Raw genomic sequence first — 27,939 nt, forward strand, 5'->3', positions numbered from 1 at the left:
TTCGAACGTAGTATTTTTTCCAAACGCTTTTGTTCTTCGAAACACCCTTTTCAAATCAAATTAGTCTCATTCTTGTATAAGAAAGCAAGCTGGAATCCACCTGCTCGCTTGTTACAAGCTTGCTCTGATTAATATACACTACTCCTTTTGACATAATTGCTTACAAGGTAGGATTCCACTTTGAGATCCGGCGCTTTGCTGGTAGTAGTAGCGCTGATCATATACCCTAGGTTTACCGCTTCCAGAGATCAGTAGACCAGTCTAGCAATCATGAAGATTAAAAAGACGCCTTCTAAAAAGCTGACCCCACCCGTAAGTCCCGCGCTGCCGTTGTTCAACGTGTAAGCATGGTCAAAGGAACCGCAGTCATACTCATGCCCCATTGTTGTTCATAGCCCAAACGCCTACGCGATTTGATCAAGCAGCTAACTGACTGCGACGAGAGCGACATACCTACATATACCGCATCGCTTCCCGAATGGTCGTTTCCACGTGGCGATCTGTTTCTTTGGATACCCGTCCTGAATCGCTTTGACAGCATTTTAGAACGCATTTGCACCGAATATAATCTCGATAAAATACAAGAAAGGGAATTTGATAACCCAACCAAAGTTATCATCATTTCGATCGTTCACTTCACTCGTCTCTTGATCGAAAGCTGTACAAATAGGAACATATACAACTCATACGAGGTAAGACACACGCCGCCGCCCTTTGCTGTTGTTCTCGTCAGCCCATTCTCATGTATCCCTGACCTTTCTTGCAGCATTTGAACAAACTACTCAACACCATCGACCTTGATGTTTTGGAAGCAGTTCTGCGTTTGATTTTAAGACCAGCTCAGCGCATGAGCAGCCAACGGAACATTCGATCTGGGTTCTCTTTGTCGCACGATAAAATAACAGAGTTGGCTCGTGGATGGCATTTTTCAAAGCCTCTTGGAAACCTCGATCTGTTGTCACTGTGTGATGATGACTTACAAGTAACACCTGAGATGGCAACGGTCCGATTGCAGTTCTTTCGAACCGCAGATGCGAAACAGAAGGATAGCAAACCTCTGGAAGAAAGCACAGCGCCAACTACAGACGAACCCTCTAATGAGGAAGGTGTTATTGTCATTACTGCTCAGATGTCGAAAGATTCTACCACCTCGGAAACCGACGAATTTAAGCGACTGGTTGAAGAGCATGCCATACCAGCAGAATATCATTTTGAGCTAGCCCATCGTATTCGCATTGCCAAGCGCCTTTACCAACCCGAATTACGGAAGCGGTTATTGGCTATTCGGCTGTTGTCCATTGCCATCATGTGTAAGTTTACCTACAGGTCGTGATTCTCATGTACTACTGCGGCTAATAGCACATTTTGATCGCAGCACATACCGTATCTGAAGCCATGGCTCAAAACCGTGTCTTTATGTATGAACCCAGTCTGATCAACAACTTGGCAGACCTCATTCATCCAGAAAAGAATGCTCCATTGGTAAGTCTTCATATCTGCTGAGCATTTCTTTGTGATGACATGGACGGAATCCCTCATATCTATTTTTGTGCATAGACTGTTCAAGCCGCTGCATTGTACGCATTAGATGCCATAGCAAGACACAGAAGCAAGCTGAGTGAAGTGCTAACCGCTGCCAATGCTTCTGCAAACCATGGAACTCTACTTTACATCTTGAGGAAGGTGACCGTTGCCATGGATAGCGATGATGGTAAGCTGTCATACACGAAAGAATTGGGAGAAAATGTGAACATGCGTTTTAAACCGTCTTTTCTCTTTGCTGAACTCTCAGCCTATTACCCACAAGACTTTTTGGACGCCTTGTTTGCTTTTGTGACATATCTGATTCAAACACAAAGCGGTGGCCAGATGCTTATGTCCGCTGGCATCATTCCCACTCTATTGACCATTCTTGGAAACAAGAAGATCAATCAGTTAAAGGTATATTATCATACGTATGGGCATACTGTTCTGCTTTGAGCTTCATGCTGAGCTTTCCATCTCTTACAGAATGTGACAAAGTCAGTTGGTTTACTGGATAGCATTGTTTATGGATTTGCTGCCTCGTTCTCTGCATTCTGCAACGCTGGCGGTTTAGATAGTCTTGTCAGTCGTATCAAGGTATGCATCAAACATCAACATGGGATCCTATCGACCCAGATGCACATTCACTTACGCTTTCTTTTCATCAATAGATTGAAGTAGACTATTGTACAGAATTAGCAGCATCGCGTAAGAAGGACTCCATGGAAGATGTGCAAGATCAAAACGACGAAGAAACTTGCACCCCAGAAGAAGCTGCCGTCGATGAAATTAATAATGCTGCGGCTCCTCATGAAAGGACGGCTTTGCTCAAGGCCATGTTCAAATTCGTTCTACACATGATGGAATCCTCCGGTACCGCTGACGGTCTTCGAAACTTGATTGACTCATCACTTCCCCTGTCTTTGAAGTCTGTGGTTGAGCAGCCACAGGTCTTTGGTAACAGCGTATTTGCTCTTGGTAAGCGATCCTTTTTGAAGGATGTACCGTCGGATGCCCATTTCATGTGTGACTAACGGGTTGTGTTATTTTATTTTAGCCATCAACGTGATGTCAACCTTCATTCATAACGAACCTACCTCTCTGCCTATCTTGCAAGAGGCTAAGCTCCCACAAAGCTTCTTAAGTACCATTACAGAATACACCACCGTATCAACAGATGTAAGCTTCATTTCATTGGCGTGTTGTCTCAAATGGGTTGTGAACTCATTCATCCGATTTATAGGTTCTTCTTGCTGCTTCCAATGCATTTGGTGCCATCTGTTTAAATGCACCTGGCCTTGAAATGTTCAACAGTGCAAAGCCCATCCATCATTTCTTCAATCTCTTCACATCACCTCAGTTTTTGCGAGCGAATGGTGAGCTCGATGTAGCAACATTGCTCGGTACAGCCATGGACGAGCTTATGCGTCATCATCCTGTATTGAAGCCCGATGTCATCCAGGCTGTCATTGATATGGCGAAGCGTGTCATTGAGATGGGTCATCAGGAAATTGGCAAACCTGCTGATGATAGCCATTTGCTACGAGCCGCCAAACCTGGAGAACCCGAAAAACCAGCAAGCGCCGTCATGGAATCCACTGAGTCAGAGGACGCTACCAAGAGTTCTGCAGACCCTAAACCTACGGATGCTGTACCTGACGATAAAGACAAGAAGGATTGTGTCTTGGTGTCTTTTATCGATGTTGTGGCCAGAGTAAGTGGCTATTCCATCCATCATGACAATCGATTGACGTACTGTTGACTAATTTACCACTGTTCGTGCTTCTAGTTCCTTGAAGGCTTGTTTCAGAATAATGCCCACTGCAGAGACTTCACATCAGAAGGCGGCTTGGAGATTCTTTTGGACATTTATTCTTTGCCTATGTTGCCCGGTGATTTTGCTGTATCCATAGCATCTGATTCGTTATCCTACCTCTTCCGATTGATCAGTGAAGTCAACTCTGCCACAACGATTAAGATCATCCTTAAGCGCCTGCGAGTGGCTTTGGAGAATGCCTCCGACTTCCTGGATAATGATTCACCAAAAAGCATGATTGTTGACTTTATTGACCTCAAAGGTAATGTTCACTTTTTGGAAATCTGATCTATTCTATAGGAATTCTCTAATCTTTCAATTCGTACAGAAACGGAGCCAGCAGAAATTGATCGCGCCAACAAGATGTTCCGAAAGCTTGTTGAATTGCATGGGTTCAGCACTTTGCTCTCCAACATTTGTACATCTCCCGTCTTTTCACATGGAAAGAATGGCGTTGCTATTGTGCAAGAATTTGTGTCGCAAACAGAAGAGCCCAATATTTTGTTGCTGCTTGGCAAGCTTCACCGGTAAGCGTTGAATGCATGCATATGGCGATAGTTAATCATTTGGCTAATTTATGAACACCTTATCAGATCTGCTGCTTTTGAGAACTTCCTTCTTCGTAGTGCAGTGCCAAAGGCTTGGTATAGCTTGAAGAATTTACAAAAGAAAGCCTCTGCTACTGCAAACGACCACCCACTCGGCATTAGCGGCTTTGGTCTGAGTAACACCGACCTCACCAGTGAAGCGTCATCCACTCCAACTGTTGACAAGCAACCCACCGCTGAACCTGGTAATCGACGTATGGAGCCTACAGAAACTCGATTGCATAATACCAATCAGTTCCGAAATGTTCTTACCGATATGTGCGCATGTTTGATGCCCATTTTCCAAGGTTAGTAAATCCAGAAAGAAATCTTATACAGAGGTGGTGGTGAACTCAACTGTTTATTATTTGCTATAGGTCTCACCAAGATGTCTGTTACACGTCGACTTATGGACAATGATCAAAAGAAGGAAGCTTTCAAATTGGCTGAATTGATGTCTACCGTTATCAAGGAAAATATCACATTTGAGAGGATATGTAAGTGTTTTGTAAGGAACTGGACGTTACATTTGCCCCACATACCCATTAACACAATCAAATCAACAGACAAGGCATCTGAATCATGCCGCTATAGCTACATTGCATCCATGACTACAATGACATCCTTACTGCTCATGGACGGTAAGCAATTGTGAATTTTATTATCTTTGCACGTAAAGTGACTATTTTCTCATCTTCTTTTCCACGTATAGATCGCTCCCAGCCTGTCTTGCAGACTGTTTTGGTAGTCACTTTCGATCGACAAAACGGACCTCGGTGCTTTTTCGATACACTTAAGGTGCTTTGGACAGAAGCAACAAAGCTGGTTGAGATCCCAGAAAGTGAACGCAGCGAAGATCAAAAAGACAAGCAGAAAGAATTAGAGCGCGGTATCGAAACCATTCTCAATATCATGTCACAGCTTGGCTCTTCGAAATACTTGCATGATTCTCCTTACACTGGCTCAATCGCCTCCAAGGAAAAAGATCGCACGAGTCCCAATTATTTCAATCCACATGAATGGTTGATTTCTATGCGCCTGCAATTACTTCCCATACTTCGAGAACTTTGGAATACACCCAATATGAAAAAGTTTCCCAAGGGTGTTGTGCGAGACATCATCAAGAATATGGTACAGCTCATCAAAGGTGACGGCGAGTCTGATATACAGTCTACTTCACTTTCCATTGGCCCTGCGAGCTCCAACGTCCGCCTCACCTCCTCTATATTCGCACCTCCACGATCAACGCCTGTTGCCGATGAGACTCACATTCAGACTCTCATCGATATGGGTTTTGAACGAGCATCAGCAGAACAAGCCCTGATTCGTTGCAACAATCAGATTTCTCGAGCCATTGATTATTTGTTCAGTCACCCTCAGCCATTCTTGAACACTGGTGCGAACGCCATCACCTCCGAACGTAGTCGTCGTATAGGCAGCCAAGCTACCGATAGTCAGGCTGCTCCATCCGACGGTGAAGGAGAGAATCAAGACAATGATGAGCATGAAGATGACGATGATGAGCACGACGACGTCGATGATTCAGATGAAGAAGACGACGACGACGACGATGATGATGAAGAAGTGGATGGGGCTGAAATTCTTCAAAGAGCACTCCGTATGTCTATGGAAACACCAGAAAGAAACAGCGACCTTGACACTGACGAAGACGATGATGCCCCGTTCCGATCTGAGGATGAACAAGACGATGAAACCACACAAGCTGCAGCACAAAAGTTGAAGGAAGAACAAGAAGCTCGCATCGAAGAACTGGCTGTGCAGAGAAAACAGTTACGTGATGAGATTGCTGCCAAGATCATATCACTTCTTGATAGTCGTGAAGACATCATCTTCGAAATCAAGGACCTTTGTCTTGTGGTTCATAAATTCAGCGGCTCAGACGGCATTGTTGAAGAACTTGCAAAGTACGTTGAGCAGAATCAAGATCTCGATTATGAACAATCTGACGCCAGCGAGAGAATGCGTACCACTTTGCGTCTGCTCGCTTTGCTCTTCCGTGAAAACACCATGCATGCCGCTTTGGACAGTTTCGCCCCTAAACTCATTCCCGTCCTCCTAAAGATGTTTGAGAGTGTTTCCAACTTGGAAGCCGACAAGCCTTTGCCATCCTGGCTTGCTGCCCTCTGTCTTGTTCTGGAAGTGCTCATCGCAGCACAAGAAGAACCTCGCAGTGTCCCACTGGAGACAGACCGTCAAGCTGCCTTGAAGAAGGAGATTGAAGCTGGCAAGAGCTTAAAGGAGGCTGAAGCTGCTGTACCGAAAGATACAGAAGTGGAGATGGATACTGACGAAACAGCTACTCTGGATGCTCAACGTGTCACGATGCTGACAGCGTGTGTGAAGTTATTACATCAACCTAATCCTGCCAAGGATGATTTACATGCTATCCTTCGAATCCTGGTCAGAGTTACGCGGAACCATGAAACCGCTTCCAGCTTTGTTCAGCAAGGTGGTCTACAACTTCTTTTGGAACTTCCAAGACATGGCCTGGATGGATTCAGAGGTCAACAAGCTTTTATCATCATTATCCTTCGCAATATCATTGAAGACTTGGATGTCATTGAAGAGACTATGAAAGACCTAATTACCACCTGGTTCACCATACCTAGACCACGCCTAGTAGACATTGCTACCTTTGTTCGTACCAATGGACATGTTGCCCTTCGACAGCCCAATGTCTTCATCAAGGTCGTAGAGCGCATTTGTCGTTTGACCAAGTATGACCCTACCGGGCGCTCTCAACAAATTGGACTGGCCCCAAAGACAGATGACAAAGAAGCAACTGAAACAGCCAAAGACGCCTCTGGCGATGTCGAGATGACCACCAGCGAGCCAACAGAAGCTGACGTTGCTCAAGCTGCAGCTGCTGCTCAAGAAAGAAAAGCGAAATGCGCAGAGCTTGTCATCAACCACCTTGTTACAGAGTTGATGAATGTTCGTGTTCAAATGTTCGAACCTGTGAAAATGGACGAAGAGGAAACCGAAGAAAACAAAGAAGAACTCGAGAAGAAGCGAACTTCCATTGTGAATGGAAGATACGTGTACGCTGGTTTCCTTCTGCAATGTCTAGTGGAATTGGTGTCATCCTATCCCAGCTGCAAGTACTATGTCATCAAGCACCACCTCCGCCGAAACAGCAAAGATGGCTCTACATCATCCTCTGCTAAATGGAGAGACAATGGGTTTATCAACATGTTGTTGAATGATTTCTTACCTTATGGGCAACTGAACCCAACGGAAGATAGCAGCCGCCTGAAATACAGTTTGTCTACCTGGACTGCTTCTGTGCTGGTTGCCATGTGCTACGACAACGCAAGCCAAAATGAAGGACAAGAACCTCAGAAATCAGATCTTTCCGTTGTTCGTAAATCTGTCCTGGATGGCATTCTACGAAGTTTCAAGGAAGCTATTTCTTCCACTGATGCTATTTCTGTACAGTATGGAAAATATCTTGCCTTTGCCGATTTGTGTCATCGCATTTTGAACGCTTCACCCAACTCTGGCGGCCCGCTTCAAAAGCCCAAAGAAGACACTCCTATCAACATTGCCAAAATCATGTTGGACAAGGGGTTTGTCGCCGTTCTCACCAATGCTGTCAGTGATGTTGATGTTAACTATCCACATGCGAAAACAGTTTTGAATGCACTTTTGCGTCCGCTGGAACAACTCACCAAGATCGCTATCAAGATTGAGCGAACAGATGAGCCATCTAAAGACGATAAGAAGGCTGCTGAGGAAGATCATCACGCTGAATTTGTTGCGGTACCAGATTCTGTTGCTGATGAAGAAGACGAAGCACCCGATCTCTATAGAAACTCTGCATTGGGCATGTACGATGGCTCTGTGATGGAAGAAGAAGACGATGATGAAATGGAATCTGACGATGATGAAGACGGGTAAGTATCACACACACACACACATCTATATATTGGGACAAATTCTAATAACTTCTATGCATCAGATTCGACGAAGATGAGTTTGATCAAGACAATGACAGCGACCTCAGCGAAATGAGTGACCTTAGCGATGATGAAGACGATGATGATGATGATATCGAAGACGAAGACATGATGCATCGACATCATTATCACTCTGGCATGGAAGATGACGAGGTTAGTACTGGTTTCTCTGACCTATACATTCATTTCATAACCTTGATTTATATCAAGCATATCTTCATGGCCATTGAACTAAACATGATGTATACTCAAATGTTATTAGGATGAAATGGACGAAGATGACGATGCCGAAATGATTTCTGACGACGAAGCCGAGGAGATCATTGATGATGATGAAGACGTTGACGACTCGGATGACGATGAAGAAGGTGGCAATCGTGAAATGACCTGGCACCTGGAAGACATTACCGATCAAAACGAGCCTATTATTCGTTTGCATACTGAACTCGATGATGATGACCACGAACATCATCACCATCACAGACGACATGCCGATCCATTTGATGAGGTAAGTGTAGTCTGCCGTCGGCTCACCTTTGGAAAAGAAAAAAAAAAAAAAACTTAATATATTAACATGCATCATTATAGGATCAGGAAGATGATTTAAACACGCTTGACACATCTGACTTTGATGAGGATGACGAGTCTGAAAATGTGGACGACGATGATATCGAAGCAGAAATTACTGAAGGTGTTTTCGATGACGATATTTTGGAAAATCCTTTCCTTGTTCCCCATGAATTGGACGACGGTATTGCTGGAGCTGAGACAGATGGCTGGGCACGTGCCAGTCGTTCTCTAGGCACTCATCGTCGACATGCTCGTGGTCTTCATTCTATCGCCAGACGAGGCGGTTGGGAAACCTCTATGCCGCCCATCCAATTAGAAGCTGTCACTGGGCGAGGTGTAGATCGCGCACCATTATTCGACATGGGCTCCGTTCAAGTGGTTGGCCGTTCATTCCGTGACCACCCTGGCGGCGGCTCGGGTGGCAACAATGATGAAATTGTCACGCATCCTTTGCTTGCCAATCGACCAGGAGGCTCCTCCGGCTTTGGGGACTCTGATACCCAACGAGGTCGTCGCAGCCATGGATTCAGTAACCTTCAGGCATTTGAAGACATTTTGGGTGGCAGCGCTGTTCAAGTCCTAGAGAATTTGCTCAACAACCGTGCCGGTGGAGGAGGTTCAGGCGGTGCTTACCGAGTCGATGTCTATAATAATGGTACCGGCCAAGTCACCAGCAGCTTTGAACTTGACCGCATGCCTGGATCCTCTGGTCCTGCATCAGGTAATCAGCGTGGACAGCATTCTGCCCAGGAAACCGAAGCGTGGTCTGCTCTCCAAGATTTCCAACCCTTGAATTCCTCAGAACGCTGGTTGCAAGAAGGAAGAATGTTGTATGGCTCAGCGCTTACTGACAAGGCTGGAAAGTTGTTCAATGCTATTTCCAACGCTCTCATTCCTCATGCTATTGAAGATGACAAGCGAAAGCGTGTTGCTGAAGAAGAAGCCAGAGCAGAACAACGGCGCAAGGAAGAGGAAGAGCGCCGTAAGGCTGAAGAAGAACAAAAGCGCAAGGAGGAGGAAGAGCGCAAGTTGAAGGCAGAGGAAGCCAAGGCTGCTGCTGAAGCGTCGGCTTCAGGCACTGAACCCGCTTCTGAAGAATCACCTGCCGCTCAAGCACCTGCACCTCAAGAAAAATCAGAACCCAGTCAACCGCCAACTACCATCATGATCAATGGTGAAGAAGTGGATATTTCTGGTACCGGTATTGATATTGAGTTCTTGGAAGCTTTGCCTGACGATCTTCGTCGCGAAGTTGTCAATCAGCATATACAAGAGCGCCAGCCTCCTGCCCCAACAACAGAGACAGAATCCATCAGCCCTGAATTCTTGAATGCCTTACCACCGGAAATTCGTGAGGAAGTACTTCAGCAAGAGGCGATTGAACGTGAGCGCCGAGAAAGACAACGTCAACAGGGCATCACCAGCACTCAGGCTAGCACGGCTGGTACAAGCACTACCAATCTTTTGACACCTTTGGATGCATTTGCCAACGAATTTGAAGCTCTACTCAACTCTAGCGGCTCTAATGCGGATACCAGTGCTTTCCAAACGCGTCTCATTCGCAGATCCCCCGGTCGCTTGCCTCATAGTCCAATAGCTGCCGCAGCCACTCAGACCAAGACCAGTCACCGAAAAGATGTGATTCAATTAGTTGACCGGGCACAGCTTGCTACGCTTGTTCGACTTTTGTTTGTTCCTCAGGCTATTTCCAAAGGATTGCTCAACAAGTTACTCTTGAATCTTTGTGAAAATAGTAAGAGTAGAGGCGACTTGCTGTCCCTTCTCATTTGTATTCTTCAAGATGGCAGTGCTGATTTGGCTGCAGTCGATCGAAGCTTTGCTCAACTTTCTTTGCAATCCAAGAGCTCGGTCAAGGTTCAAAAAGCAAAGGCCAACTCAGCTTCGGCCACCACCGTTGCTGGAGAAAGCGTTCCCAACCTGGTTACGCAGCGCTGCTTAGAAGCTCTCATCTATATTGTGTCTTGTAACAGCCATACTCTGACGTATTTCTTGACTGAAAATGACCATCTTTCGACCATGAAGAAGGTGAATGTCAAGAAAACGAAAGGAAAAGAGAAGGATAAGCATGCCCTCAGCAAGTATCCTATCGTAGTTCTCATGAGCCTGCTTGACCGTCCTGTGTTCACTTCGAACTCTGGTCTAATGGAACAACTCATGCATTTCTTGGCGACTATTTGCCGACCACTTCCAGCTTTGGTCAAGAAGACCGAGGAAAAAGAAGAAAGCAAAAACAAACCAGTACCAGCTGCTGCTGAGGAGCAGTCGAAGGACAAGACTACTGCTGGTGATGCTCAACCCCCCACCAAACCTGAGGAATCCGCAAAGACTGAAGGCCACGGCACCTCTCACAAATATCTGCCAAAACCACCCGTCATTCCCGAGGCGTCTATCAAGATGATTGTTCATGTGCTTACTACTGGCGAATGCTCAAGTCGTACTTTCCAATATACTTTGAACGTCATATCGCATCTTTCAGCTTTGGATGGCGCTCAACAGGTGATCACGAAAGAGCTGGTTGCGGACGCAAGTCAATCTGGAGTGCAAATTCGCGAGGACTTGAAGGAACTTCATGCCGTCATGGAAAACACAATGTCTGGTGTAGATATCCAGGGAACTACTCTAACCAAGTTTTCACCAGCCTCTTCCCAGCAAGCCAAATTGTTACGTGTGCTAAAAACCATCGATTACATGTATTCACGAAAACAGAACTTGGAGGCAAAGTCAAAGGATGCTACTGATTTGGTCCAAAAGAACGAAGAGCGCATCTTGAAGATTTACGACGAACTCGAATTTGGTCCGATGTGGCGACTTTTGGGCTCTTGCTTATCTGTTGTACACGAGAAAGAAGAAATGATCAATGTTGCCACGGTGCTTTTACCTCTTATCGAAGCTTTCATGGTTGTCTCCAAATATGTTGCTGAGAAGGGATCTCAAAAGGCTCTCGCCACAGCGTCCACTACCCCATCTGTAGAAATACCTATTCCGGATGCTTTTGAAGAGGAGTTCTTCTTCAGATTTACTGAAGATCACAAGAAAATCCTTAATATTATGGTTCGCAACAATCCATCCTTGATGAGTGGCTCCTTCTCTCTGCTCGTCAAGAACCCCAAGATGCTGGAGTTTGATAACAAGCGCAACTACTTTAATCAACAACTACACAAGCGTACCAACCGTGATCATTACCCCTCTTTGCAACTCAACGTGCGTAGACAATACGTATTTGAGGATTCTTATCATCAATTACAAGGTCGTAGCGGTGATGAAATCAAGTTTGGAAAGTTGACTGTTCGCTTCTACGATGAAGAAGGTGTAGATGCCGGTGGTGTGTCTCGAGAATGGTTTTCTGTTCTGGCTCGACAAATGTTTGATCCAAATTACGCCTTGTTCAAAACATCCGCTGCCGACAAACTTACCTACCAACCCAATCGTGCATCGTGGGCCAATCCCGATCATCTTTCCTTCTTCAAATTTGTTGGGCGTGTTATCGGTAAAGCTATTTATGATGGTCGCCTATTGGATGCTTATTTCACTCGATCTTTCTATAAGCATATTCTTGGACGTGCAGTCGATTACCGAGATGTAGAAGCAATCGACCCAGAGTATTACAAGAGTTTGGTCTGGATGTTGGAGAACGACATTACCGATATCATTGATTTGACGTTCAGCGTGGAAACGGATGATTTTGGTAATAAGAAGGAGATCGATTTGTTGCCAAATGGACGTGATATACCCGTCACGGAAGAAAATAAGCAAGAATATGTCAAGCTCATTACCGAACAAAAGCTCACTGTGGCCATTAAAGACCAAATCAACGCTTTCCTCGATGGATTCCACGATATCATTTCTGAACAACTCATCAGCATTTTTAATGAACAAGAACTGGAATTACTCATTTCTGGCATGCCAGATATCGATATAGACGACTGGAAAAACAATACTGAATATCAAGGCTACTCACAGGCTTCACCTCAAATCAACTGGTTCTGGAGAGCGGTTCGCAGCTTTGATCAAGAAGAGCGTGCCAAATTGTTACAATTTGCTACAGGTACTTCCAAGGTTCCACTTGAAGGATTTGCTCACCTCCAAGGGTCCGGTGGTACTCAAAAGTTCCAGATCCATTGTCAATACTCCACCAACCGACTTCCCAGTGCTCACACCTGCTTTAATCAAGTCGACCTTCCTCAGTACGAATCGTATGAAGGACTTCGGGCTAATCTCTTAACGGCCATAAGAGAATGCTCTACAGGATTTGGATTTGGATAGATAAAGTAGTTAACAACTCGCTTTTTATTTTACATCATTTTTCTTCCCTGTGTTTTGCTTTGTTTTCTTCTTCGTCAATAACTGTACCATGCTTCCTTTACCCGTTCTTTCTACATGTCACCAACACCTCACTTTTTTATTTTATTTTTCTCAAAATTGCAATTCAAACTGTTCCTATACTGCGCTGTATGCTTTTGGAGGGAGTGCGCGTCTGTTATTTTCCAAGCCAATTTAATCTCAAGCCATCATTTCAAAGTCCGCGTGGACTTTTTCAAACTTGTTACCTCGCTAAAGCCAACCGTTCCTCGCTACTTTGTACCCTTTTTTCAACACTTCGATAGCAAACCTCGGTTCTAGTCAACATGTCGATGAGAGGGCTGACCGTTTTCATCGCCGACATTAGAAATTGTAAGTAGTAACCGTTGCATGCCACATCTGCCACCTCACAAGGCTTGAACCGCACCCCACCATCCTTCATCTCGAGGATTTCTCAATCATGATGAATGTTCCAAGCCCACCGCCTTACTACTCATACTATGTTTGCTAATGCTTCCTGTTTTAAGGTCGAGTGAGAGAACTTGAAGAAAAGCGAATAAACAAAGAGATGGCCAACATTCGCTCGAAATTCAAAGGTGAATGCCTCCGTCTTTAGCTTGCCATAGTCGACGCTCTCCCATTAACCGTCATTGTTCACAAACAGAGGGAAATCTCAACGGCTATCAAAAGAAGAAATACGTTTGCAAGCTGTTGTACATGTATATCCTTGGTTGGGATATCGACTTCGGCCATATGGAGGCTGTCAACTTGATTGCCAGCACGAAGTACAGCGAGAAACAAATTGTACGTTCGGAGCACCATCGTCGTAATAGTGTTGGAAAGGATGTTAACATCGTTCATTTACAGGGTTATCTTGCAGTAACACTGCTGTTCCACGAAAACAGTGACCTTGTCAGATTGGTCGTCAACTCCATCAAGAAAGATTTGGACGATATGAATGAGATTTATAATTGCTTGGCGCTTCATGCTATTGCCAACATTGGAGGAAGAGAAATGGCGGAAACCCTTGCCTTGGACGTACATAGGCTTCTGATTTCTCCGTAAGTGTTGAATACGTTGTCGGTGTCATGAATACCTGGGGTCTAAACCCACATTGTTTTTCAGTACTTCTCGAAGCTTTGTCCAGAAGAAAGCGGCATTGACCATGCTCCGTCTCTTCCGTAAACACCCTGACGTTATTCCTGCTACGGACTGGGCTGATCGTGTCATTGCTCTGATGGATGAGTATGACTTGGTATGTAGAAAATTGGTCGACCCTGTTACATCAAGATGTACTAACAGCGCGTTGCACTTTTTTAATGTAGGGCGTTGCTCTTTCCGTTACAACTTTGGTGATGGCATTCGCTCAAACTTTTCCCGAGGAATATAAAGGATGCTATGTAAAAGCCCTTCAACGTCTGAAGCGAGTATGTTAAGCCATCACACACTTTTTTTGCTATTGTCGGTTGGCACGTTATTAATTTTATGCAAAACCTACAGATTCTGATAGACCGTGATTTCAGCTTGGATTATATCTATTACAAAGTACCTACGCCATGGCTTCAAGTTAAATGCTTGCGCTTATTACAATACTATCCTCCTCCAGGTAAGATGCATGCCGCTGTAGGAACCTGACGCGCCGTCGTAGTCTGCATACTGACCAGTCTGACTTGATTCTCATAGAGGATGCTGCTGTGCGAAATGAAATTAATGAACTACTTCAGGTTATTGTCAATAACTCTCAAGATACCCCCAAGAACGTACAGCATAACAATGCTCAAAATGCCGTTTTATTCGAAGCCATCAACTTGGCAATCCACCTTGATAGCAATTCCCAGATCTGTATGCAAGCAGCTGTGCTACTTGGCCGATTCATATCCTCCAAAGAAACCAATGTGCGCTATCTTGGTCTGGAAACCATGGCGCATCTTGCAGCTTGTGCAGATTCGCTAGAACCTATCAAAAAACATCAAGAGACCATCATTATGTCCTTGAGAGACAAGGATATTAGTGTTCGACGTCGCGGATTGGATCTTCTATACTCCATGTGCGACACCTCCAACTCAAAGGTCATCATTTCCGAATTGCTTCGCTATCTCCAGATTGCCGACTACACGCTTCGCGAAGAGATGGTTCTCAAGATTGCTATTTTGACCGAGAAATTTGCCACTGCTTACTCGTGGTATGTTGATATTATTCTGCAACTTATTTCTACTGCTGGAGACCATGTTGGCGAAGAAGTTTGGTTCCGCGTCGTTCAAATTGTCACCAACAATGAGGACCTTCAAGAATATGCCGCCAAGACGGTGCTCAATTACCTTCGATCACCTCAGTACAATGAAACCATGATCAAAGTTGGTGGCTATATCCTCGGTGAATTCGGTCATCTTATTGCCAACTCTTCTGGATGCAGTCCCATTGAACAATTCACAGCAGTTCACTCCAAGTTCAGCCTGTGCTCACTGCAGACCAGAGCACTTCTTCTCACCACTTATGTCAAGTTTGTTAATCTCTTCCCCGAGATTAAGAGTCAAGTGCTAACTGTGTTCAACCAATATCGACATGTTTTGGATTCAGAACTGCAACAAAGAGCTTGTGAATATATGGCCATATCAACCTTGCCTACGGACGATATGCTTCAAACTGTCTGCGAGGAAATGCCACCTTTCCCAGAAAGAGAATCCACCCTAGTTATCAAGTTGAATCAGAAGCAGGGCGATACAGAAGATAAACGAGTATGGGTTATTGGAGGAAAGGAAGCTAATTTGGAAAGGCGAGAGTCTATGAAGGCTAGAATGAGTTCGATCGATAGCATCTCCACACCCACGTCCTTCACTGCACCTGAGCCTAGACCTGCCACCACCACCAATGGGAATTCGCACATGATGTCTGCCGAACCTGATTTACTTGGTCTCGATGACCTCTCTATATCAACTCCTAACAACGTACAATTATCTTCCAATGATGTCCCTACGCCTGGTTTTGAACCTGGCTATCACAAATTGCAGCGCGCTGCTGAAGGCGTTCTCTTTGAAGATATGCATTTGCAAATTGGTTTGAAGTCAGAATACCACGGACACTTGGGTCGATTGGCATTGTACTTTGGAAACAAAACAGGGGCCACTCTGCAGAACTTCACTACCCAGATTGATAGCACTGAAGCACTCACTGTGATATCACCTACACCAGTGGCCAATGTCGTGGAAGCTAGATCTCAAGTACAACAGCTTCTCAACATTGAATGCAATGAATTTTTCCGAGAATCACCTGGTCTCCGAATATCTTATACATCACAAGCTACTGGACCTCAGCGACTCTTCATTAAACTACCGGTTGTTCTTACAAAATTCATGGAACCTATTCAATCCATGGATGGAAACAGCTTCTTCCAACGGTGGAAGCAAATTGGTGGAGCTCCACGAGAAAGCCAAGTTGTTTTCAAGTCTGGATCACAAAGTGGTATCAGCATTGAATCGGTTAGAAATATACTGGATGGTTATCGGTTTGGTCTGTTGGATGATGTTGATCCAAATCCCTCAAACTTTGTCGGTGCTGGTGTCGTTCATGGCGGTAAGGCAGGCAAAGTTGGAGCGCTCTTGCGCTTGGAGCCAAACATGGAGCAGCATGTAAGTATAGGCATATTTCTTTTTAGATCATGGGTGATCTACTAACTGCGTTTTTTTTTTTCAACTATGAATCACAGATGTACAGACTGACAGTGAGAACCACCAGTGAAATTGTTTCTGAGGAACTTAGAATCATATTGGAGCGATCATTGACTTACGATGCTTGAACAAAAATTGAAAGATAATAAATAATGACTTTGCTATGAACGTTTGCCTTCCTTGCTGAAAAGAACTTGCGTTGCATCGAAACTGAGCGAACTTTTTAAATAAATCCCGCCATTTTGTCGTAGAAATCAATTATGAAAAATCACATGACACGGACCCCCAGAAAAATGGCTCGTCCCTTGATATTTACTGTCAGACTTCTTGTCGACTCGTTCATTCAACCAAATCATGTTGCGTGCATTGACTAACAACGCCAGCATCAAGGCTGCTGCCTCTGCTCGTCATACTACTCGCTTGTTCAGCGTTAGTGCTTCCGCCTTGGTACGTATCCCCTCTATTGTCCTATGCGCGAGAAAAGCCTTGAACCTTAAAACTAAATGCTCTTTGTCAACAGCAAAAGTTCCGTACTGAGCGTGATACTTTTGGCGATCTCCAAGTTCCCTCTGAGAGCTTGTGGGGAGCTCAAACTCAAAGGTTAGATTTCAATTCACTTTTGAATCTGTCCGCTATTAATTATATTCACATGTATGTTTTTACTCAGATCATTGCAAAACTTCGATATTGGCGGTCCCCGTGAGCGTATGCCCGAGCCTTTGATCCGTGCTTTCGGTGTCTTGAAGAAGGCCGCTGCCAAGGTCAACGTCACCTATGGTTTGGACCCCAAGATCGGTGATGCCATTTCCCGCGCTGCTGACGAGGTAAAATTCGGTGTGTTTGGAAGCAGTGGTTGGTTGGACTTGTCAGAGAAGAGTGGATTTGGTAGAATATCTATATTGACATGCTATTGAGATACATAGGTCATTGACGGTACCTTAATTGAAGAGTTCCCTCTTGTCGTTTGGCAAACTGGTTCTGGAACCCAGACCAAGTAAGCTCGCGTTTCACTTTCGTCTAATGTTAGGCATACTGACCCATATGATCAAATTTTTTACTCTAGCATGAACGTCAACGAAGTCATTTCCAACCGTGCTATTCAGCTCATGGGCGGAGAATTGGGTTCCAAGAAGCCTGTTCACCCTAACGATCACGTCAACATGAGCCAGTCTTCCAACGATACCTTCCCTACCGCCATGCACGTTGCTGGTGTCATTGAAATTCAACACCGTCTTTTGCCTGCTATGACCAGCTTGCGCAACGCTTTCCAAGCCAAGTCGGATGAGTTCAACCACATCATCAAGATTGGACGCACTCACTTGCAGGATGCTACCCCCGTCACCCTTGGCCAAGAATTGTCTGGATACGTTACTCAGTTGAGCTTGGGTATTGAGCGTGTTAACGGATCTTTGAACAACCTTTACAAGCTCGCTCAAGGTGGTACTGCTGTTGGTACTGGTCTTAACACCCGTAAGGGATTCGATGAGAAGGTCGCCTCTGCCATTGCTGAGATCACCGGCTTGCCCTTCAAGACTGCTCCCAACAAGTTCGAAGCCCTTGCCGCTCACGATGCCGTCGTTGAAGCTCACGGTGCTCTTAACACTGTTGCTGTCTCTTTGATGAAGATTGCTAACGACATTCGTTTCCTCGGTTCCGGTCCTCGTTGCGGTCTTGGCGAGCTTTCCTTGCCCGAGAACGAACCCGGTTCCTCCATTATGCCTGGTAAGGTTAACCCTACCCAGTGTGAGGCTATGACTATGGTGTGCGCTCAGGTCATGGGTAATAACACCACTGTTTCCATTGCTGGTTCCAACGGTCACTTTGAGGTATGTTTTATCATTGAGCACGTTTGGATGGAAATCCTATATATATTAATCCTCTCATTTATATGGTTCTCTTTCTACTTTAGCTCAACGTTTTCAAGCCTGTCATGATTAAGAACCTTCTTCAATCCGTTCGTTTGTTGTCTGATGCTTGCGTCTCTTTCGAGAAGAACTGCGTTGTCGGTATCCAAGCCAACGAGGAGAAGATCAAGAAGATCATGAACGAGAGGTATGCACCGACATGGATGGAGTAACGAATTGCAACTTGGTTCTAACATGTATATGCACTTTCAATCAGTTTGATGTTGGTTACTGCTCTTAACCCCCATATCGGTAAGTTGTCATCTTGGTGATACTCTGCAAAGGTTGTGATTAACTCAGTATCTTCCATCTGGTAGGTTATGACAATGCTGCCAAGTGCGCTAAGAACGCTCACAAGAAGGGTATCACCCTCAAGGAGTCTGCTCTCGAGCTCGGTGTCCTTACCGAAGAACAATTCGACCAATGGGTCAGACCTGAGGATATGCTTGGTCCTAAATAAGTCGACGTTATTCCACATCAAATTTTCGCCCGCCATTCAAAACATCCCCGCCTCTTTTAAAAAATTAGAATAAAAAATTCAACCGTGTTGAAAACTGAAGCAACATTGCCTGCTGTTCTTTTTGCATTCTCATATCGCCTCAATAGCTAGCTATGGTACTTGAACATTGCACCTTGGTTTCAAGACAGAAACATGAGGCTGCTCAGTCAGTGCATTTCTGTCTTCGCGCCAAAGATCCATCGCCAGTGACCATTCGCAATCGATATGACGGTTCGAATCCACTAGAAATTGGAGTACTAGACTATGAATCCATCCTCAGTCGCAGACTAGCAAATCATTTGGTAGGGCGTTCATAAAAGTGTAGGGCGCAATAAACTGGACGCATTGTATTAATGCTTACATGTGCCTTACAGGTCACAGTAGGCCAGCACTTTGAGCAGCTAGTTGGCGGCAGAGAGCTTCAGGTAACGGTCGAACTCATTAATGGGTCGCAAGTACCGGGCTCATTCTTGATAAAACGCAATCACACACGAATGACGGTCACTGAATCCGATCAGGATGACAACCAAGTTCCGTGTGGTGGTATGGAGAAGCTCTATAATGTGATCTCCCATGTTATTTGTAAGTGATTAAAATTATGCCACAGCCTATTTTGCATTGGCTCAGTTATATTGTGTAGATGAATCTACAAACAAGATGCTGCCTGCCTTCCAAGCTCTTAATATACCCGTTACCAAAACTATCTTGATCCACGGTATTTCCGGCGTTGGAAAAACCACGCTTGTCAAGTAAGTATCGTGCAAATGTATAACCTCGCGACTAGGTTGATAAACTTTCTATTGTTTAGACATGTTGCTAGGAACTTGAAATACGCTACATATCACTACCATATACGAGAATTACTGGCTTTCTCCGAACAGTTTGACGAACCTAGCTTTGAGCATTTCAACACTCTGTATTTGACATTTAAGCGCGCTAGAGCGAATTCGCCCTCGATTATATTGATCAAAGGGCTCGACCTTTTCAGAATTGGTTAGTTCCATTCACGACTTGGGACTATCAAATGATGCCTTGGAGTACTCGCTAACAAATTACATGCATGCAGATTCAAAGGTGGAAGCCGCCAGTCGAAACTCCATACTCTCGTTATTGCGCAGATCAATCAAGAGCATACAACCTGAAGAACGGGTATGCTAATTTGACATAAGATGTTTTCAAAGAATCTATAACTGACAGCCATTGGCTTAGGTGTTTGTCGTTGGCCTGGCGACTGGACTGAAACAGTTGCCGGAACCATTGAGGTCTCTCGATATTTTCGACCAGCATGAGCATGTACCTATACCCACAAGGCAACTATCCCTTTATTATTGAATATTCTGCACATTTTTTAATCATCGCAACTAAATGACCTCCTTATCCAGACCACAGCGTGAATCGATTTTGAAAGCACTAATGATATACTATAATGTCAAGTTTGATATCCAAGATGAGGGCAGCAACTTGGAAGCTGTCATTTCTCGAATAAGCCAGGTACCAAAAATACCACATTTTCATAATACTGTACACAATGGCACTGACGATAGTATATTGTCTTTCAGAGGACATCCGGCTATGTGGCAAAGGATATCAAACTTCTACTAAGGTCAGCTGCCTTGCACTCCATGCGGAGGCCAAAGGCTAGCCAGCCTGACCAAGATATTTCTGCAGCATTGAATTCTCTATCTTTAGCAGACAAAACCGATAATGAGTACGCATTTGACCCAGTGTAAACCATTTGATTTGTCATTCGCTAACGCACACTCGTGTATAATTCAGCATCACCATTCAATGGCATGATGTTGAATATGCCTTGGAAAACTCTGCGCCATCTCAACAAGCTGGTTTCGAAACAACCATTGACAAACGTTCTTGGACCGATATAGGTGGGTATGCAAAACTGAAGAAAAAGTTACAACGAGCGGTCTTGTTGCCCATCAGCAACCCCGAAACATACAAAAAATTGGGTATCCCGCCGCCATCTGGAATTCTGCTTTTCGGTCCATCAGGTATATTTAAATAGCCATTGAAATCATCACTCGCAATCGAATTACAATAACCAGACCCTTTTTAAGGATGTGGAAAATCATTACTTGTGCAGGCACTTGCTTCTGAATCCACCATGAATGTCATTACCATTAAAGGGTAAGTGCCGGTAATTAGCTTCGACTGTTCTGATTGTTGTTTCATTGACACAATTTAATACAGGCCAGAGATATTTTCAAAATATTTGGGAGAAACAGAAGCTACCATTCGGAACCTTTTTGCAACCGCAAAGCGTGTTAACCCTTGTATTGTGTTTATTGATGAAATGGATTCTATCGCCTGCAAGAGAGGTTAGTGTGAGGATGGGGGTAGTGTAAGATACAATACTTACTCTTCTACCTCTCGCTGCATATAGGTTGGGATGCTGGTGAAGGTGGCAATAGCGTCAATGAACGTCTATTAAGTACTCTGCTTAATGAAATGGATGGTGTGGAAGGCAGACAAGGCGTATTTGTCATTGGATGTACTAATAGACCCGACCAGATTGATGATGCCATCTTACGACCAGGTTAGTTTTTCTTCATCTGAGCGCACTGACCGCTTGAACTGTTTACTGAAAGTCATTCTTAAGGGCGACTGGATTTACTCCTTCATGTTGACCTTCCTACCAAAGAAGATAGGCGGGATATCATTCAACTGATTATGTCTCGAATGTCGGTAGCAGAAGAGGTTTCTGTTGAACACATTGCTGAAGCAACTCGGTTCTGCACAGGTGCAGATTTGAACAGTATCTTTCGGTAAATGATAGTTTCATTGTTGTCTTTGGATTTTTTTTTTTTTTTCATGTCATGCTGATAACCGTCGTCGTATCGATTAGGGAGGCGGCGAGAACGGCGATACGAGAAGATGCGGATATCCCTTACATTTACCAGAGACACATTGAATCATCTATCGCACGTATACAAAGAAGAGCTGAGGGTCACGCTAATGATGGATCGCTGGATGTATTTCAAAAGTTTACCAATAGAGACATGCAATGATAATAGTAAAAACTGTAGATAGGCTGAGTCATTGTCGTCAATCAGAGCATGCATGCAAATAAAAAATCGTGGATGGTCCGTTATTTACCCGAGATAATGTACCAAAACGCATTCCAGGGACATGGATAGATTCTCCATCTTTGCTTGACATATCCTCTATTCGCTCCTTGATTTTTTCCAACTGCTTCGCGGATGGAACAGACCTTGCGGGCCAGTTGTGGAGGTTAAATCAATTGTCGAAGCTCAAATTAGGGGGTATGGCCATGTACTCCACTACTGTGTTGAATGTGTCCATTGACTGTTATAACATCTTCATAAAAAGTCCAATTGTACATCACTGCAAATAATAAGGTTGCTAGCGTACAGTACTTCAACAGGTGGGTCTTCGGTAGTTGGACACGTAGATTTTTCCGATTAAAGTCTATTTTTATTGACGCGGCTCCTTAATTGACCTCCTCTACGGCAAAATTTGGGGATACTGGCTATTGTAGAATGCTAGATTTCAGCTTGTTCAGAAGCGATGGACAAGCAATGAAGCAGAGCACTGACGGTACAAACAACTGAAAATCAAAGATTGCACATCATTTTCAGTCTCAACAAAATATTTGAGTGTGTGCTACGGACGATGCTGTGATGCAGGGGCAGAATCGCGTAATAGCGTAAATTGCGTGATGCGGGTGATTCCATGGCGTCAATGTGAAGCTTTTTTTTTGTATAGCCTAAACAATAAAAACCTTTATTCCACACCTTCTTTCTAAGACCTCTTCGTCTTATCCTTGTGTTTAATACCCAACATGGTCCAGGTAGCATCGCCTACACCTTTGCCATGGAAATCACTCCTCGTGATCTGCGCCGTACGGCTGGCCGAACCCATCGCAGCAACAATGTGTTTTCCTTTTCTACCATTTGTGAGTACTATTCCAGACACTGTTGATCATATCCTAACCTGTCACTGACCACCATATTTTTAGATGGTTCGAGATTTTCATCTATCAGATAACCCGGATGATGTCGGTTACTACCTCGGCTGGATGGCGAGTTCCTTCTGCATCGCGCAATTCTTTACAAGTATGTCAACTGCTAAAAAATACTCAAATATAACGTGCAAATAAGAGCTAACCATGCCATTTAGCTATATTCTGGGGGTCCATCTCTGATAAATTTGGCCGTCGACCCATCATTCTCATTGGTTTGCTAGGAACAGCCATCACTAATACATTGTTTGGTTTCTCTACAAACTATAAGTACGCTCTAATCACAAGAACGCTGTGCGGAGCCGTCAATGCCAATATTGGAATTATCAGAAGTATGGTGGCCGAAATAACAAATCATTCCAATCATGCTCGAGCCTTCAGTCTTTTACCTCTCACCATGGGTGTTGGTACTGTGGCAGGTCCCATGCTTGGAGCTTTGTTTGTTCGACCAGTTGATCAGTTTCCCGGTCTATTTGAATGGCTCAACAATCCTGCCTTGACTCATTTCTTCCAAACTTACCCATATTCACTTCCGTGTATTATGGGCTCGACATTCTGCTTAACTGGCGCCATTTTCGGATATTTCAATCTCGAGGAGACCCTGCCCGGCAGAAGAGCACCCGATTTCGAAGAACGCTTTCATATTCAAAGTCCAGCCAATGCTACTGCCGATGAGACGACTGGTTTGCTCGGCAAAAACAAAAAGTTGAATTATGGTAATGGGGTAGAAGACGATGCTCCTGTTCCTGTCAAGGACAATAAATCAACCTATCTCGCTGCACTCACTCCGGACATCCAAAAGGTCATTTTCTCCTATGTTTTGATTTGCTGCACCGTCATCATGGAAACCGAGCTGTTTGCTCTATGGACGTGAGTAACTTGATTTGAAATCGGAAAAGGACAAAACCTTGGTATTAATTAAGTTTTCTTGTCGTTCCAGCACATCCGATGTCACTTCGGGAGGTCTTGGATTCAATTCCAAGAAACTAGGAACGGCTCTCACCATTTCAGGTGTGGGTATGATGTTCATGCAAGTTATCGTCTATCCTCGCCTCCAGCGTCGTTTCGGGACCATTCCACTATTTCGAACTATGCTGGCTGTTGCCACCGTTGTATTCTTTTCGCAAGGATTCATTCGAGAATTTGCGCAAAGACAAATGTACCAAGCGTTATGGACAGTTCTGGTCACGATTCTGTTCCTGAAGTCAGCCACTGTCTCCGTTATGTTCACCAGCTCCATGATCCTCGTGGCGAGCCATGGCGCCAACTCGGATAAGCGAGGGTAAGTGTGCATGATAACTGGCAACGGGAGCATTCCCCCACCCAATTGTACTGATCCCTTTTTTTTTTTTTTTTCTACATTTAAGCTTCATCAATGGTCTGGCTGAGACACTGGCTGCTGGCGTTCGTGGTATTGGACCAGCTCTCGGTGGTACTGCATACAGCTGGGCTCTCGGGGCAGAATACTTTCCACAATGGTTGCGATGGCAGTTTGTGTTCATCATGGTATCCGCAATCTGTTTTGCAAACTTCATCGAGAGTTGGTGGATTCGTGAACCATCCAGGCCCAAGCAACCACTCAACCAAGTTGTGATCATTGCCAAAACCGTTGAACAAGAGGAGGCAAGCATGGCCAACTAAAGTAGATATCTACACAGACAGACAACCAACCAACCATGGGTTATAGCATTAGATTCATTATATCCATCTGTAGATATCCTACATATACACACAAATGTAGCATTATGGTTATGCAACAAAACTCGAAGGTTTCTTATTTCAACTAAAAAAAAGGGGGAAGAACAATAGCACAGTATGAAACAAAATAGAATATTTGAAGTGGTGTACCGATGAAGGTTTTAAAATAATTTTTTTCAATTTTCTCCATCCCTCCATCAACGAGGAAAGAGCATTCAATGCACGTCTGGTTTTGTATGAGGAGTGGATTTTAGCAAGTACTGCTAAAAAATCATCTAGTGCTTGTTCTTGAATTTCACCAATGGGGCAAGCAGATCCATGGATCCAGCCTTCTTGAGGAAGTCGTGCTAATAACAGGCATTAGTTTAATTTCATCCATGTCGTTCAACTCATCGAAAAAAGCATCTTACCTCAAGGAGCTCAGTGGAGTTAGCTCTTGATCGGACATCAACGCATAGACAAACCGCTAAGAAACTCTTGAGTTCTCGCGAAAGCTTTTCGGGGGACTTGAGGGTAGGTGTGCCGTTGGTGGCAATAAGGTAAAGAGCCTTCAAAGGTTCTTCATCCAAGTACGGGGGCTCATTTTCAATCATTTCGATAGCCATAATACCAAGAGACCAAATATCAACCTTGGCACCATACTCCTTCTGCTTAACAACTTCTGGAGCCATCTGTAGAGGAATTGATATTTAATACCATCAACGCATATGGGCCGGCTAAGACCATACTTACCCAATAGGGAGTGCCAACCATGGTAGCACGCTTGTTCTTTTGATCAGTAAGCTTGGCACAGAAACCAAAATCACTGATCTTGACTTGACCGGCAGCGTTAAGCAAAATGTTATCAGACTTGATATCACGATGAATGATGTTCTGACAATGCAAATGGTAGAGACCACGGGTAGTCTCAAGGCAGACAGTAGCGATCTGTTGCTCAGTCATTGTGTTGTTGTCGATAACATCAGTCAATGCACCTCCCTCCATGAACTCCATGATAACCCACAATTCACTCTGCTTGACCAAATAAGAGTCAAGGAAGTTGACAATGTTAGGGTGCTGGGATTCCTTCATGACAAGAATTTCATTCACAATGAGTTCCTTGCGGGGTTGAAGTGCAAGGTCCATCTGCTTGATAGCGACCTTGTTGTTGGTGGACAATTCCACAGCGACATAAACTGATCCAGATGCTCTGATGGGAGCGGCGGAATATAGGTTAGATTGGCAATACGAAAAAGAGCAGATATCAAAAGTGTGCATTTATCCATACCCTTGACCAACACGCTTGATTCGCTTGAAACTTTCGTTAGGATCACCTGGACTGACGACAGAGCCTATAAGGTAAAAGTTCAGTTAGTGTGCGAGCGTCTTTTCTAGTGCCATTGGTTATTTCAACAACTTACGAAGCTTCTCCATAATTTGAGATTCGGTCATAGTGCTGATGCGCTGCTCTTGCTTCTTGGATGGAGTAGGAGCGGGAGGAGGAGCGGTAGCAGCCTCCTTGACCTTTTCTCTATCACGATGTTCCCGCTCTCTCTGACGTTCTCTTTCCTTGTCGCGATCTCGGCGTTCACGTTGCTCTCTATCTTGGGCAGTGCGCTCAGAAGTGGATGGATCACGAGGAGATGGCACACTGCTGGTTCTGACTGGCAAACGGTGAGGCTGTGCTCCATTGCCAGCGGGAGGAGTGCGGTCTCCAGGACGGGGGTATTGCGCTTGCGGTGGCTGTCTGTTGGTAGGGCTTACATCCCTAGGTGAGTAGCCAGTCTGGGAATACGAAAAGTTAGACAAAAGAAAGAACAATTGGACATATAAAATGCTGTGGAAGAGAGACGTACAGATGTTGAAGGCTTGGGTTCTCTAGGTATTTCAAGTGGACCGGGTGATCTTGATGGAGGTGGTCGCTGTGGAGGAGCACGGACCTAAATGTGACGAAAAAAAAAACCAACGGCATCAGCATTCTGTACGGTATACATATCACAGCCAGATAAACGCTAACATACGGATTTGACAGCCAATTCATCCATCATTTCATTGATATCTCTTTCAGGACCTCTGCCATTGGATCTATCATCGTAACCGTTCTGCTTTCCAGGCTTTGGAGCAGGTCTATGTGCTGTGAATGAATCGGATCGCAGCGGGCTTCCATGGCTAGAGGACGATTGGTTGTCTGACATCAAACCCATCCATCGATCCTCAGTTTCAACCGCTCCACGCAAAGTCGAAGAACCATACTCGTCCTGCTCTCGCTTGGTTTGTTCAGTGTAGAACTCCAAAACATCCAAAACGGCCTGTGGATTCTTTGCGGCATCTTCAGCTGTAATAGCTGAGCCTTTAAGCAATTTGGTCCATTGATCAGGCAAGCCCTAATGACAATACAATCAGCTTGAGGAAAACCATGAAAAGTAGTCAATGTGGATAACTTACAGTAAATGCGCCAGTGATAGGGTCAAAACCAACGTGGACTTCGTGAACAAAGTTGGTTGGGCCAGAAGTTCCAAGTGAGGATCGCTACAACAGGTATGAGTTTATATTGTTTCAAATCGGAGAGGTAGGATAATAGGTACATACGTTGTAAATTTCGTCCATCCAAGAGTACACTTCCTCATCATTCTTGCAAGAGATGTAATATGTCTTGTCTTTTGTGACGACCTCGAAACAGAATGGCTTGAGATCGGTACGCGTTACAGAATTGATCTCCTTCAAAAATATAAGAGCAACGCATTGTCCAGTTTGCTAAAGAAGAATACGGCGACAGATAAGAAGCATCAGCACATATTGGTCAAAGAATGGCAGTGTCATCAGATTTTCCATTTCAAGATGAGTTGTTACCTCGTTCCTGTGAAAAGTCAAGGTCTGATCTCGTAAAATACAAAAGCGCTTGGACCATATCCATGCCCTGAGGCCGTCTTCTTTAATGGACAGGTAACCCTCCTTGATAATCTCAGCCATTAGAGGAGAGTGGGTATAATTACAAAGAGGCAAAAGAACGGGTATCTGCAGAAGGCCGGAGTGTGGTTGGATACAAAAAAGTGGACTCTCGTGTAACATTGTATTAACGCACATATTTTTTTTATTACAACAGAGCCATCAACCCCACCATGCTCGCCGACACAAAGCCAAAGCTTATAACCAGCTTATTCGATGATGAGCTGGCTTGGTGCTTTACACTGTCTAGAACAGCACTGGGAACGGGAGGAGAAGCGGTGTGTGTTTGCATTAAAATCGAGCTGAAGTGATCCTTGCCTTCATCTACCATGGGTGCGCTAGAAGGTTGAGCAGCTGCATTGACCGAGTTGTCTGCTTTACCCACTATCTTGCCAATGCCCCATGGAATAGGGCTGCTTCCTGTAATCAAACTGGAATTTTAGAAATATTTCTT

The 27,939-nt window shown here is 44.5% G+C and overlaps 6 protein-coding genes across 6 annotated transcripts; 5 read left to right on the forward strand and 1 right to left on the reverse strand.

The window, feature by feature from the left end:
• The first annotated feature begins 13 nt into the window (after positions 1-13).
• On the forward strand, positions 14-12,938 carry K450DRAFT_244147 (uncharacterized protein). Its single transcript, XM_051589536.1, has 20 exons — positions 14-167; positions 248-312; positions 396-692; positions 767-1,310; positions 1,376-1,482; positions 1,558-1,711; positions 1,793-1,941; positions 2,011-2,121; positions 2,196-2,502; positions 2,582-2,703; positions 2,768-3,238; positions 3,314-3,602; positions 3,669-3,867; positions 3,934-4,235; positions 4,305-4,424; positions 4,494-4,568; positions 4,640-7,844; positions 7,910-8,060; positions 8,170-8,415; positions 8,496-12,938. Exons 2-20 carry the CDS (start codon positions 271-273, stop codon positions 12,759-12,761), a joined length of 11,157 nt encoding a protein of 3,718 aa, XP_051443937.1. The 5' UTR covers positions 14-167; positions 248-270; the 3' UTR covers positions 12,762-12,938.
• A 4-nt stretch (positions 12,939-12,942) lies between these two features.
• On the forward strand, positions 12,943-16,630 carry K450DRAFT_244159 (uncharacterized protein). Its single transcript, XM_051589537.1, has 9 exons — positions 12,943-13,169; positions 13,325-13,393; positions 13,462-13,601; positions 13,665-13,858; positions 13,923-14,052; positions 14,123-14,224; positions 14,298-14,403; positions 14,481-16,423; positions 16,501-16,630. Exons 1-9 carry the CDS (start codon positions 13,124-13,126, stop codon positions 16,588-16,590), a joined length of 2,820 nt encoding a protein of 939 aa, XP_051443938.1. The 5' UTR covers positions 12,943-13,123; the 3' UTR covers positions 16,591-16,630.
• A 163-nt stretch (positions 16,631-16,793) lies between these two features.
• On the forward strand, positions 16,794-18,931 carry K450DRAFT_244171 (uncharacterized protein). The gene is made up of 8 exons (XM_051589538.1): positions 16,794-16,909; positions 16,983-17,062; positions 17,130-17,286; positions 17,386-17,456; positions 17,526-18,288; positions 18,372-18,514; positions 18,584-18,618; positions 18,684-18,931. The coding sequence occupies exons 1-8, from the start codon at positions 16,817-16,819 to the stop codon at positions 18,824-18,826; spliced, it is 1,485 nt and encodes a 494-aa protein (XP_051443939.1). The 5' UTR covers positions 16,794-16,816; the 3' UTR covers positions 18,827-18,931.
• A 9-nt stretch (positions 18,932-18,940) lies between these two features.
• K450DRAFT_244187 (uncharacterized protein) lies at positions 18,941-21,474 on the forward strand. Its single transcript, XM_051589539.1, has 12 exons — positions 18,941-19,167; positions 19,240-19,447; positions 19,506-19,614; positions 19,674-19,858; positions 19,932-20,014; positions 20,075-20,175; positions 20,248-20,356; positions 20,425-20,573; positions 20,642-20,871; positions 20,938-21,007; positions 21,071-21,198; positions 21,264-21,474. The coding sequence occupies exons 1-12, from the start codon at positions 18,979-18,981 to the stop codon at positions 21,419-21,421; spliced, it is 1,719 nt and encodes a 572-aa protein (XP_051443940.1). The 5' UTR covers positions 18,941-18,978; the 3' UTR covers positions 21,422-21,474.
• Positions 21,475-22,663: 1,189 nt separating this feature from the next.
• On the forward strand, positions 22,664-24,726 carry K450DRAFT_244198 (uncharacterized protein). Its single transcript, XM_051589540.1, has 5 exons — positions 22,664-22,796; positions 22,860-22,956; positions 23,021-23,732; positions 23,803-24,144; positions 24,230-24,726. The coding sequence occupies exons 1-5, from the start codon at positions 22,683-22,685 to the stop codon at positions 24,501-24,503; spliced, it is 1,539 nt and encodes a 512-aa protein (XP_051443941.1). The 5' UTR covers positions 22,664-22,682; the 3' UTR covers positions 24,504-24,726.
• K450DRAFT_244201 (uncharacterized protein) lies at positions 24,665-27,891 on the reverse strand. Its single transcript, XM_051589541.1, has 10 exons — positions 27,390-27,891; positions 27,129-27,293; positions 26,985-27,068; positions 26,561-26,923; positions 26,396-26,479; positions 25,961-26,324; positions 25,828-25,891; positions 25,293-25,749; positions 24,971-25,231; positions 24,665-24,907 (listed from the first exon to the last, which is right to left on the reverse strand). Exons 1-10 carry the CDS (start codon positions 27,621-27,623, stop codon positions 24,836-24,838), a joined length of 2,148 nt encoding a protein of 715 aa, XP_051443942.1. The 5' UTR covers positions 27,624-27,891; the 3' UTR covers positions 24,665-24,835.
• Between the last annotated feature and the right edge of the window lie 48 nt (positions 27,892-27,939).

The sequence above is a fragment of the Umbelopsis ramanniana genome (assembly GCF_025399195.1).
Source record: "Umbelopsis ramanniana AG unplaced genomic scaffold K450scaffold_33, whole genome shotgun sequence".
Classification (NCBI taxonomy): domain Eukaryota; kingdom Fungi; phylum Mucoromycota; class Umbelopsidomycetes; order Umbelopsidales; family Umbelopsidaceae; genus Umbelopsis; species Umbelopsis ramanniana.